Here is a 14,090-nt window from a genome sequence, read left to right as displayed (position 1 = left end):
TGACTTTAGAAATAATTATGTAGGGACGTTATAGATGTTGATAGGCTTAAAGTCCTTGAATTTATTAGGATAACCAATTTTCAAGAAAAAGGACAATGCAAGTTTTAACTAATCTTTCATATAAACATGCAGAAGTAAAAACATCTTGAACTATAAGTCATACATCATCTTAGACAATCTCCTAATACTTCTTAAAAGAATTAGGTTGGAATTTGTTTAGGCCAGAAACTCTAAAAGATTTCATAACCATAAGAGTGGTTTTGACTTCATCCTTTGTTATTGTAGCTGTCAATACAAATGTAACATCCTTACTTAAGTAAGGAAAGCTCCTAATTTGCAAAGTCTTGTTATTTATTAGAGAAATTGAGACAAACAAATATTGCAAAAATACTTTATAGACTTTCAACATCAACACTCCACATGTCATCTTCCAACATTTGCCCATGAATGGTGTTTTTCCTTCCTCTAACAATAGTTTGATTATGAAAAATTAGGTGCAATGCTTACCAAATTAACCTCTAAGTACATAATACCATAGGTAGGGCTATAATTTATCTCTATTTAGATGCTTTTAACTCTAGCTACCATTATTTTTTTTGTGTGAAAAATACCACCAAAAACTAATTTATTAAAAAGTTGAGACTCAATTCTCATGTCCTCCAATTTTTTATTGATCATAAAAGTTTGATTAGACCAAAATTTTGGACTACCTCGTGGTAATCTTGACAAAGCACCTTGACAACAAAGAACCTCCATGGATGATTACTCTTGGTTAAGTTGTGCTCACCAAGAGTAAGAACAATATGAAAATGATTATATTGGACCCTATAAAGATTCACAACATAAGTTTGGTGGAAAGTGTTATACCAAGGAAAATGAAACAAAACCTTTTCAAGCTTATTGCAATACTCAACCCCTTTTTTTTCTTTGCAAAACCACATATATCTACTCCCTTTTACCTCAACCATAATTATTTAGCAAACTTCAATTGAAGACAAAATAATTAATTACCCTAAAAGCATAGAAATTACCTTCCCTTGCTTTACATGAAAGAAAAATCCCATCAAAGTTCCTAATTATCGTTAAGGGAAAAAATTGCTAGAATTTTACTATTGAGATATTTTAAATAGCACCAAAGTTGATCCCATTGCAAATGAACATGTTGAGGACAACTAAATGAGCAATTCCAACAAAAGTTTTTTCTATGGGAGCTTGTAAATCCATGTCAATTATGTCCAATACCTAAATGTGACCCGTATGACCATGTGCCTCTTGAAGAAAACAAGGTTCATATATAAGTTTGTGCCAAAACACTTGTGCACAACTAAACTTGAAATGAGTTTCATAGAGACAAATAATACTATGTTTGTATTATCTTATAATACTTGTAATATATTTTTTGTCATGACTATTCACGATTTTGTAAATTTTCCAATAAAGCAAATTGAAATATGTGCTACCATGGATGCACAAGGATAAAACACGAGAGATAAAAATCCATCATTGTTTAGTCAATACTCAATGTCAATCGTGGAGTTCATAATCTATACATTTGCATTCACTAAGTTAAATGACTTCACAAGAATCTTAATTTGAGCCAACATTATCCCTGTTGGGTAAAAAAATATAAATCGCTTCATCTTTAACCACATTCTTAGATTTGATAATTGATGAAAGATTAATTTAAATTGTATTAGACCAATTTATGAAATCACCTTAAGCGAACAATTAACTTTTAGGAGTTAATCTTCACACATAATCAAGCTGAACTACAACAACACGTGTAAAGAACATTTGTATATGTTCTTACAACAATAGTCAAATTCAAAAAATAGTTTTCGTTATAAAACACGACATTCAAATTGGGGAAACAAACTCACACCATACATGAATTTCACAAGATATATTTTCGTGATCAAATAGTTATTAATTTTTTTACAAGTAGTGATTAAATAACTATTTATTTAACAAGACCTTTTTCATAAATTTTCTTAAAACAAAGTGTTTTAAGAGTTATATACATATAACTATTTTTTAAAAATTAAATTATAATAAATAAAAATCAACAATTCAAAATAATCCTATTATAAAATAAAAACATTTATTGTTAATTTGAAATATGATTTTTATATTTAATTTTTTTATAAATAAATGTCAATTATATAAAGTAAAAAATTACCTAAAACTTAATGTGAAAACACAAGATTGAACTTTTTAACGAAAAACTAGAGGCAGGCAAAGGTTGCCAACCACTCCATAGCTCTCGTAACCCTAAAACTGGTTTTGAAGGGCTAAATATTCATTCCAGATCACATAAAACAAACAAGAGTGTAGCGAGGGAGAGTAATAGCATCACTGAACTGGTGGTGTCGAGGGATGGATGCGATACGGAAGCAGCTCGATGTGCTGATGGGAGCAAACCGTAACGGCGACGTCCGCGAAGTCAATCGCAAGTACTACGATCGCGATGTCTGTCGCCTCTATCTCGTTGGTCTCTGCCCTCACGAGCTTTTCCAGTTAACGGTAACGTTTTCCCCTTCCTCTTCTCGCTCCTCGTTAGTTTCTCGGCTTTCTATTGATTCCGTTTCTCACTGCCTCCGTTTCAGAAAATGGATATGGGTCCTTGCCCTAAGGTCCACTCCTTGCAGCTCCGTAAAGAGTATCCTTTTTGATCTCTAGGGTTTCTGTGTTTTGGTTTGGTTAAACAAGGTGTCATTTTGAAATCGAACAATTTGAGATACCAGAGAATTTTTTATGACGAACCGTTAGATGCAGTGGCGTTGTTGCAGTTATTGCTTAACTTTTTTTCTAGATATGAGGAGGCGAAAGCGAAAGGGACTGATAACTATGATAGGGAGTTGGAGGATGTTATAGACAAGCTTATTGGCGAGTGTGATAGGAAAATTGGCAGGGCTCTCAAGCGTCTTGAGGATGAGGATGCGAAAGCTGCAATTGCGATTTCGGTCTCTGAAGTTACTCAGGTGAGTTTGAGTCTTGTAATGTTGGTTTTGACGGTGGTGGGGAATGGGGATGATGCTGTGAGTGGTAATAATTGGTTTGTTTTGTGTGTGCAGACACCTGAGGTGCTGGAGTTGTCGAAGCAAATCAAGGAGAAGTTGAAAGAAGCTGATCAATATGGTACTGTTGTTACTGTGTAATTTTTTTTATTTTACCTTTATAAATTTTCCCGCGTTTCTGTGATGTTAATTGTCATGAATAATAGTATTATAGTACACCAATAAACTCCCACATTGCTTAGAAATTGAGGCCTAAGGTAGTTTACAGACACTCTCCTCCTCTGACTTGTCACGAATAATAGTATTATAGTACACCAATAAACTCCTACATTGCTTAGAAATTGAGGCCAAAGGTAGTTTATAGACACTCTTCCTTTGACTCACCTAGATGCATTTTAAGAACAAAACCGTGAAGGCCCATGAGTGTTAAAATGGATAATATTTCAGATGTAGTAACCTTAACACTGCATAGGTCTTGAGGCTGGGACAAATATAGTGGTAGAGGGGATAATACATGACTTGAAACTATTATGGTCATAAACCTGTTATGATTTTTTGTCTGAGTTGTAGCTTCTGGCTTAGGTTGAATATGCACATTGTGAATGGCTACTTTTGTCCTTTGTTGCACGTATGCACTTTACATTTGGAATTATTCATTTGTTTGATAGGTGTGTTTTGTTTTACGAATTGGATGGATCCTATTGGACAATATGTATTTTTCCCTCTTTTACTTACATGTCAAATGATTTAATTGAATTCTAAGAGTATGAAAACTGTGGTTTGAATTTCATTATATGTTAAACCACTATTAAACCACTAGTTGGTTAAATTTTTTATTCTTAACTCAAAAGTTGATATGAGACTTCATTTCAAAACTTCATAGGTATGATTTTATTATCATTCTTCATTCCAGCATTTAGTTGATTGCCATTTGACAACATGTCTAGCAAATTAAGTGAAAAGGACTCAAATTATTGAGGCATGTTAAATGGGGAAAAACTGGTGCTTGTTTTAAAATTTTTTTTCCCACTTTTGTAAAATAGAACATTATAGTCATTTGATCCATGTAGCTGACTTTAATGAGTGGGAAAAGGCTTGGTTGTCGAGGTTTATAACTTATAAATAATTGGATTTGCAGATCTTGAAGGCAAGACAGATCTCAAGATTCGAGCTCTAGAGGTTGTTGAGGAACTTAGAACTAAGAGAGCAGACAAGCAGGTCAGTTATCTCCCTTGAACATGAAGATAGATTTGTGATTCTATATATATATATCTTGCAATTCATGTTGTTAGACTGTCAAGATAATTTTGATTTCAATTTTTGATATATTAACAACTCCTTTGGCTTCCTATCAATTTCCGAACAGTCTATGCTTCTTTTAGATGCCTTTAACAAAGATAGGGCATCTTTACCTACACCTCTGCCAAATCCACCACCGCTGGCACCCATTCCTGTAGTTGCTCCTGATCCTCGAACACAGGAGATGATAAATGAAAAGCTGAAGAAGGCTGAGGATCTCGGTAAGTCTTGTAACAAGTCTGTATTTTTTTTTTGCTCAATTTTTAGGCAAGTGGCTTCTCAGCTAAAACTTTCTCTGCTGAATTTTGAATATAAGCTTTTTATGAACAGTTTGACACAAGAAACCAAACCAAAAAACCATTGTTGAAATTGACTTTAAAACCCTTGGAGTTTTAAGTACCTCTGAATTTTGCTGTTGATGCATTCATTAATCATTAGTACATTAGGTGATTACGAGTTAACAAAATCTAATAGGTTTCTGGAGTAACAGATAGAAAAAGGGAACATACACCCCTCTATTTTTTGTCTTGATTAATTACTCTCTTCATCTTCCTCTCATTCATTTATGAGGGCACATCCCCCTCATGCACGTTGACTTCCTCTTGAATTCCTTTGGTGTCTCTAATTCTCTATAACTTCTACCCTGTCTTACTGACCTTTCATATACCTGCAGAGTGGTTTTTCCCACTCTGGGTTTATTGTGTTTTTTCTTAACATAATTTTTTTTAAATGGAGGCCTATCACTGCCTTGTGTGTCTCTATCCTTTTTCATGTGGTGCAATCAATTGTTTCAAGCAGTCCTTCTGATTGCGGTCTATTTTGTCTTCCATTTCTCATAATATATGAGCTTGTCCTCAGTTTAGCCCTCCAAAGTTATTGTATAACTGTGTTAGTCCTCTATTTTTTTTCTCACTAGATGTCCAAGATTACTCAATCAGTTTTAAAATGTCACCATATTAGTCCTCCAAAGATTATATCCCTGTTAGTTCTCTAAAGATTTTGCCGCCAAAGATTTTATCACGATATTAGTTCCCCGAAGATTTTTTGGAGGATTAACTAGAGGGTTTATTCTTAAATAAAAGAAGTTTAATTTTGAAGTGCTGCTGGCAGAATTATCTATAACAAAGGCCTTCATAAACCTCATTTAGGTGAGAATTTTTTTTTAATATATTAGTGAAACATGAACTGCTGAGAGATAGCAGTAGTAGTTATCAATTCCATACATTTCAATGCCTATTTCTTGAAAGAAAAACAGTTATTTAGTCAATTTGATGCAGCAGGAGTATTAATAAAGGAGCAGTTGATAATGGATGGTAAAAATTAAAGTGGATCAATGAAACTCTGGGGCAAAGCCCCTATAGTCTATAGAGCTTCAATTCAGAAGGACTTGTGAATTAATTTGATAGCAAAAACTAATTACAATTGTTTTTAAGAGGCCTTTTCATGAGGGTTTTTAATAACAACGTTTGCATCAGACAATCCATAAAAGGTCAAATGACATGCTGTTCTGCTACCCCTAAAAGTAATGTGTGTGAAGGTTAAAATGTCATCATTAACTATTATAATTAATCTCATTTGTCCTGTATCAGATTTGTCTATAACTAATGATGATATTGCAATGCTGCAATATCTTTAGGATGATTTTGGCTTTGGAAAATAATGGAACCATGAATTTTGAGGTGTAAAATTGATATTGTAACTTCAGCCTCTAGAAGGTCTTCGTTTGCTTGTGTTTTAGTATCAGTATAATTGACACCTGCCTGGTAATCATGACTCATGATAGCGTTTTCATTTTTTATTTTGATCTTGGTGTTGTATGCACTTAGCTTTAAAATATACAAATTTCAACAACAAACTTTGTCTGCTGCTTTCTGTTTAACATCATCAAAATATGAACAGATGCATTCTTTTAAGATAAGGCTCTTTAATTTTATTTTAAGATATGTATTTTTTTTTTGAATGAACAGGTGAGCAAGGAATGGTTGATGAGGCTCAAAAAGCATTGGAAGAGGCTGAAGCACTTAAGAAGGTCCTTCATATGTTTTATTTTATTATGCATTTCTCTACAAAGTTACTGAAAATTTTCTATTATTGTTTGCATACTATTTCAAATTGTGGAATCCATGTGTGGTTGGTGTGTTTGCGTGCTTTCCTTACTAATTTCTAACTTTTACTTGTGTAATTACTCTAACAATCTGATTTTTCTATCCCAGCTTCCTTCCAGGCAGGAGCCAGTGCTGGATTCTTCGAAGTATACAGCTGCAGATGTGCGGATTGTGAGTAGATTTTACATGATCTGTAACTCTTTTTATATGATATAATAATTAAATTTATATATCCACCAACACTGCAAATGAGACACTATAATAAATTTTGTCTAGGAAAAAAGCTCCAATTCCAAGTCCTCTCAAGTATCATAATTTTTGTCTGTCCAATAATTTTATATATAACTATTTCCCTATTGTATTCAACTTTCAAAAGGTATACACATATTTGTCTCTTTTTTCTTTAACTTTGAAGAAAAGTAAATGTGCAAAATAATTTCCCATATTATTTCCATCTATACAAAATTTTGACAGTCTTTTTTTTAAAATTATTTTTGCCTGAGAACTTATGCTTTATTTTTTTTATATTTTTTTTTATGTATATATATAAGACATATAACTGTCATGATTCTTACGCCTCTTTTACTCATATATAACAATTCAGACTGATCAGAAGCTTCGTGTGTGCGACATTTGTGGAGCATTTTTGAGTGTTTATGACAGGTAATAACTGATTTTGTGCCCCCTACTTTTCCGGTCTTTAAATTTTGCTAGTGATTTATGGAGTTAGAATTTGGGGTTTCAAGTGCTTCAGCTTTTGACCCGTTAGTAATACCTCCTTGTCACCAGCAGGCTCTTGTGCCAGTTTTACGAGGATAACTTTTGCAGCTAAAGAATGTGCGTCTTTTCTGTTTTTTGCTTGTAGATCATGCTATTCTTAAGCTAGAAATTTTTGGGGAAATAATGTCATCCATCAATATATTTTTTGATGCTTTTGTATATTTTGCTTAATGTGTTGTTATTTACAGTGATCGTCGTTTAGCTGATCATTTTGGAGGGAAACTTCATTTAGGGTATATGCAGATTCGTGAAAAGTTAGCAGAACTTCAAGTAAGACATCTTTAATGCATTTATGATCTTGTATTCTTTATTCTATTCTAAAACTGGTTGTTGAATATTTATTTCCTTTTAGATATGGAGAGAGTATTAGGATTTGCCAGTTGGGTTGCAACATGACTCCTATATCCTCTATTTTGGTCACCTCTCGTGCTGTTGCTTCCATTGATTTAAATACATAGGTTTTGTTTGACTTAATTCAAGAGAATTTTCTAACCTAAAAGATTTTTTTACGACTTGGTGTTATCCTTTTCTACTGTGTAATAACTAGTCTCAGTTTTGGTCTGATAGCATGGAAACTTGTGAATTTGCATGTACTTGTCATTTTGATTTGATGGTTGTTCTTGCACTGTATGTATTCTATCCAACCTACTGATGCATGGCATCTCCTCATCAATAGGTTTCGTGCTTCATGTGCATTTTAATTTTTGAAATTTAATTTTAATGCCTTTTTTTTTTTTTAATTTGCTTATATGCGCTGATAATCTTTTTACCACCAGTCGTGTCATTTTTCTTGTCCATTTTCTCTTGCTGTTTTTTTTCCTACACACAAACCATTACTTTTACTTTTCATGCCAATACCCATTGCCCAGTATCAATTTTCTTTTTCTTTATTAGTAAATAGGGATATTTACATTTTACTTTGATGAATTTTTGTTTTTGTTTTTAATGCTGATCTAGTTATTATTATAATATAAAGAAAAGGAGAATATTTCAGATCGATGTCTCTAGGTTCCAATCAACTGAATCAATGATTGAACTTGTGTCTTCAGTGATGATCCTACCTATCATAGCAAATTTATCAGTGCAGCCAGTAATATTAAATACCAAAAAGTTTGTCGCTTCCAAAGAGATTCTTCTTTTCTGCAATTGTTAAGCATTACTTCATATTATTTCAAAGCGTTCGACCATTCTTGGGCAAAAGGAAGAATAATGAAACAAATGGTTTGGTTGGGTTGACTTTGTTTGGTCAGGGTTGTTTTTGAGGATGTCTATAGTGTATATGTGGATTTTGTATATTCAACAATTTATGAACTTTTAGTTCAATTAGAAAGAGGGGGCATCTTAGTCTACGTTATATTCTGATTCAGGAAGAAAGGAACAAGAGTAGAAAGACTGATCGGCATGATGACAGGAGGTAAGTTTCATTGCTTAATACAGCTGAAACATTTTGATGGACAGTGAAATAAAATTTCATTTTTAGTTAAATATTGTGTGCATTTATTTTCATAGATCAAAAGAACGTAGTAGGGATCGAGACAGGGAGTCGAGTAAGGACCGTGAACGAGGTGATAGTCGTGAACGAGGGCGGGACTATGACCGTAGGAGCAGAGATCGTGATAGGCATTATGATAGAGATCGTGGATATGATCGAGACCGAGACTCGGATCGCTCCCGTACCTATGACTCAAGAAGTCGTCGGAGGTCACGTTCTAGATCCCGAGAGAGGTCTAGAGATTATGATCGACACAGGTAGAAGCTTCTTTGACTATCCTTGGCTCCTTCCCTTTTTCTTGTCCTTTTTCCACAACATACTGTGTGGTTAATAATGGAAACTGTATGGGATCCAGTACGAGTGACACAAGTGGGCACATGATCTAAGAGTCAAGTATGGCTTACTAGATTGTCACTCTTAAGGCATCCCTTGTGGTATCCAAGTACAGGAGGAGCACAGTAAAATTCTGTGTTGAAAGAGTCTTGCACTCTTGCTTTATCTTCCTTTGTCTGATTCTTTATTATCTCCATTATTTTACGAATTTAGTTAAATTGTGGGCTTTCAACTATCATGAAAAAAAATATGTGAAGAGATTGGTTTTATAACACATGCATGGGTTGTGCATGTGCATATGACATCAGCTCTTAATTTTCATTCAATCAGTTGAAATCCCCGTAGAACAGTGATTTTTTTAAAAAAATTTGGTGTCTGTACCTAACTCCCTTCGTAATTTTTTGCCAGGCGTTATGATCGATACTAGCGATCGCCATGTGAATCTTATGGATATGACAATGTCTAGACTAGGTGGGTGTTGAACCTCATGTTGGACAAATAATTTTGCAATTCCTTCCGTGTTAAACTATTTCTGGAATGATGGATGTAATTTGAGCTTAGGTGTAGCTATATTATGGTTTGTTGTTGCTTTTCCAGATTTTAAATCCAATTTGTAATATGCCTACTTCGAAGCAGTTCTTGCAATTGTGCTTAACATGAGAGTAGTTTGATTTTAACTACCATTTTCAGTCTACGTGAACTGGGTTTGGTAACTGCTCAGCAGAGCGGAAAGAAACGAGATATAGAGGGAATGATAATAGAGAAGAGACAAAGTGAATGGAAATATATAAAAATATATCTAGAGTAGAAGAGTTTTTGATTCAAAAGAAATAAGAGAAGAAAATAAAATAAAAAAATTGAAAAATGAGTTTTAGTTTTTTTTTTTTAATACTTAATTTAATTGATCAAATAAAAAAGCAAACGATTTTGTCTGAAAAATTAACTTAACTGATAATAATGGTATCTTAAATCCCAATCGATCTAATGTTAACGATCGTTTTTTCGTTAGCTATATTTCTTTGCTCCTTACCTAGGCATGGAAGATTTTAACTGTGATTTACCTATAAATTTATTTTCTCGCCATTTTATTCTAAAAATCGAATCTCATTGTTTTTACTCTTTTTCAACACTTTTCAATTTACTACTTCCCCTCCTACTAAGTAAGATTTGAAAAGAAAATTAAATAAAAATACATTTAGTGGACCGAGACATAAAATGGAATTGAATATTCTATTTTCACTCCTTTTTTCGCTATTTTAGTAATCAAACTTTAAAAAATGGAGCGAGACAGTCATGTATTTAATGGTGGTACTACAGATTGAACATAAAATTGCACATTAAAATCGTGTTTAACTAATTAAATGGTTAACTTTGCTTGATTAATTATTTTCAAATAATTAAATATCCGGACAATATTTTCAGTGAATATGTACTTTTCATTTCTTACTGAATTCTTTGTTAAGTAAGTCACCACACTCCAAGTTTATCAAATGGTCACATGATAAGCACAATGCATATGAAGATTAATATCAATACAAATGGCTTATGCCAGGAAATTATGACTCCTGAGTCATGAATCAGGATAGCACTCTTTTTAATCTTGGTTTTATTATATGCTCATCTTAAAAATAAGGAAATTCCAACCACAAACTTTGTCCTCTGCCTTGAGTTTAGCAACAACTCCAACCTTGTTTTCGAAAAAGGGTCTTTACTTTTTATTTAATGATATGTATTTTTTGAATGAACAGGTGAGGCTGAGAAAGTCTCCCGTTCATGGTGGTTTGTTTTGGTCTCCAGGAACACAATCTATTTTCTCTCCTTTCAATTACTTCATTTCAGACACTGTTCGAATACAAACGAAGAGCTTTAAAATGAGTCAGTGAACCCATTCCACAATTTGCAAAAACAAAAAAAATAAAAATATAATACACGGAAGAAACCATAAATAAATGGGGAACAGAAACAAAAAATTGAGACGATTGGCTTAGATAGAAACAAAGAAAAGGAAGGGAATCAAATTTGCCTGGAAGCAGCGTCGGCAACAAAGGGCAAGTAAGGCGTGCGTCCCAAGACGCAGGAAACGACGGCGTATAGAAAACAGAAAACACTGAAGACGAAAATGGCGTTGCTGGAGAAGACCATGATGGGCCCAGTGCCGGTGGAGAAGATGCGGTGGAAGAGAAGCGGAATGACGAGGAGAACGTCGAGAGTAACGGCCTGCATGGCGTTGAACCTGACGTAGCGGGGGAAGCTAGGGTTTCTTACGACGCCCAAATAGAGGGCGAAGAAGGCGACGAAGGAGGAGTAGGGGATGGATCTGTAGAAGGCCAGGAAGGGTAGGATGGGCTCCAAGAGGACGCCCAGCTTCGGGAACTGCGCCATCAGGTACCGCCCGTGCTGCACCGAGTTCAGCAAGGGCAGCCCGTACGCCGCCACCGAGATTAGCCGTTCTGTCGCCGCCGGAGAGCTGGAGGAGTTCGACATGCGTGCCCCGACGCCGCCGTTTTGGGGTTTGAGGGGTAAAAAGGGGATCTTTGTGGTTGGGGTTTTTAGGGTGAGGGTGAGGGTGAGGGTGAGGGTGGGAGTGCGGAGGAAGGAGTATGGACGGAGGAGAGGGAGGGTCGCCATCTGTCTAACACCACTCTGCAGTCTGCTCTGTACACAGCTTTCTGCTATTTAGGGCTCTCTTTCTCCACCTACTTCATACTCTTCAAATGGGCTGGGCTGCCTTACACTGCTAAGCTGCTTTTTTTTTCTTTTCTTTTTTTAAATTTTTTTGTTTTAGTCTCTAAAACTGATAATTTTCTTACATATTTTTAATTTAATCTTACACAATCAATCTATTCTTAATTTAAACTCTAGATGTGGAGATCAAATTAAGAAAATACTATTGTAAGAAATAAATTAAGAATATATTATATATATAAGGGACTGAATTACTAATGTATATAGAATTAACAGTGTCAAAAACTAAATCAATAACGTATAGGTATAAAAACTAATAATAATTTTTTATGTATAGGGATAAAATAAAGAATCAACTATAGTTACATGACAAAATTATATGTTTTGTCAAAGTAAAATTATTTATATAAAATATATATATAAACTCAGTTTAGATTACATGTAAATAGAGGGGGGAAAGAGTTAAACTGATTATAACAAAGTACAATCAATGGATTCCCTCTAGATTCCTGTAGAGTGGGATAGGATATTTATTATATGGTTTTTTTGACTAAAGTGGAGTCCTTTTAAAACTTTATTACATAAATAAGGATGTTTTGCAAGTATTTACATCTTTGGGATAGTTTATAACGGTGTCGCTATGGGCCATAGCGACCTCGTGACACGTGACAATTTTTTTTTTTGTGTAGGTTAGACTGGAATGAGCCACATTGGTGTCATTATAGGCTAGACCACCACAGTTGATGGACTAACAAAAATGATGTAGCCCATAGCGACACTCTATAAGAAAAAAAAATGAAAATAATAGAAATGTCAAATAAAAATAATAAACTGAGTTTATTTATTATATATTTATAAAATTAAAATCAAGGTCTGTAAAAATTTAATTTTAAACTAAATTATATGTATTTTTTAAGTGGCGCTATGGCCTATAGCGACACTGTGTCGCTATAGGCCATAGCGCCACCAGCATTTTGTTTTTTTTTAATTTAAATTATTAACTTATTTTTTTTACAAATTTTATTTTTTTATTATTCATTTCACATAACATTATATTTTTAAATGTATGTTTTCTGTAATTTCTTAATTTTATACATTTTTTATTCCTTTTTATGTATTTTTTATTTCTTAATTTTCTGTATTTTTGTTATTCATTTCACATAACATTATCACTTTGGATATATTAAAGAGAAGGATTCACAACAAATTTGGTCTTAACTCAAATCAAGTGATATTATCTGTAAGTTACAGATTTTTAGTTTCACAAGGTGATAACAACATATATTCTTCATTGGAATTGAGTGACGATGATGATGTACAATGCATGATGGAAACATTTCAGAGCCAGAATGTGATGCCAATAATGGAATTATGTGATGTACAATGTGATGCCAAAACAGTTAACAAACCAAAACTAACTTTGATATAGCTCAAACGAGCAATCCATCCAAATCCTGTCTGATCTAATAACGGAACTATTTGATATGGAACTCCGTCAATTCCATTGCGCGTTGGAGCAGCACGTCGTGCTATTAATCTCCTATCATCTTCTCTATTCCAAACATGTTGTGAAACATGTATATTTTGCAATGTTAATAAATCATCATCAACTGGTCCACATGTCACACGCATAGCTCTAGAAGATGATGTCATCTATAACAAAAAATCACAACACATTATTTCATACATTATATAAAATATAAATAAACTAATATAAAAAACTGTAATATAACACTAAATAAATTAAAATCATATACCCCATAACAACTTTACAAAAATTACAGGAAAAAAATTCAAATATAAGTAAATAAATTACACAGAATTAAATTAAATCATTTTTTAATAAAATATAAATTACATAGAATAAAATTAAATCAATTTAAAATTTAAATAAAAGTATTTTTTTAATAAATATAAATTACACATAAATAAATTAAATCAATTTATAATTTAAATATAAATTTTTGAAAAAAATATAAATTACACAAATAAATTAAAGCAATTTAAAATTTAAATAAAAATATTTTTTAAATAAACAAAAATAACACAGAATTAAATTAAATAAATTTAAATTTTAAATATACTTCTTTTCTAAATAAATATAAATCACACAGAAATATATTAAATCATTTTTAAATTTAAAAATAATTATTTTTTTAATAAATATAAATTACACAGAAATAAATTAAATCAATTTATAATTTAAATATAATTATTTTCGAAAAAATTTAAATTACACAGAAATAAATTAAAGCAATTTAAAATATAAATAAAAATATTTTTTAAATAAATATAAATAACACATAATTAAATTAAATCAAATTAAAATTTAAATAAACCTATTTTTTTAAAAAATATAAATTACACAGAATTAAAATA

The 14,090-nt window shown here is 32.6% G+C and overlaps 2 protein-coding genes across 2 annotated transcripts; one reads left to right on the top strand and one right to left on the bottom strand.

The window, feature by feature from the left end:
- The first annotated feature begins 2,199 nt into the window (after positions 1–2,199).
- Positions 2,200–9,709, top strand: LOC109802588 (U1 snRNP-associated protein usp106). The gene is made up of 13 exons (XM_020364007.3): positions 2,200–2,523; positions 2,607–2,659; positions 2,813–2,981; positions 3,075–3,138; positions 4,156–4,235; positions 4,384–4,537; positions 6,284–6,345; positions 6,530–6,592; positions 7,026–7,084; positions 7,390–7,471; positions 8,569–8,615; positions 8,711–8,950; positions 9,435–9,709. The coding sequence occupies exons 1-13, from the start codon at positions 2,377–2,379 to the stop codon at positions 9,451–9,453; spliced, it is 1,239 nt and encodes a 412-aa protein (XP_020219596.1). The 5' UTR covers positions 2,200–2,376; the 3' UTR covers positions 9,454–9,709.
- A 1,115-nt stretch (positions 9,710–10,824) lies between these two features.
- On the bottom strand, positions 10,825–11,717 carry TIC20-II (chloroplast import component Tic20-II). Its single transcript, XM_020364234.3, has one exon. It carries the CDS (start codon positions 11,652–11,654, stop codon positions 11,040–11,042), a length of 615 nt encoding a protein of 204 aa, XP_020219823.1. The 5' UTR covers positions 11,655–11,717; the 3' UTR covers positions 10,825–11,039.
- Positions 11,718–14,090: the final 2,373 nt, after the last annotated feature.

This window comes from Cajanus cajan, chromosome 4, assembly GCF_000230855.2.
Source record: "Cajanus cajan strain Asha chromosome 4, NIPB_CcT2T_4, whole genome shotgun sequence".
Lineage (NCBI taxonomy): Eukaryota > Viridiplantae > Streptophyta > Magnoliopsida > Fabales > Fabaceae > Cajanus > Cajanus cajan.
This window is presented reverse-complemented; position numbering and strand designations above follow the sequence as displayed.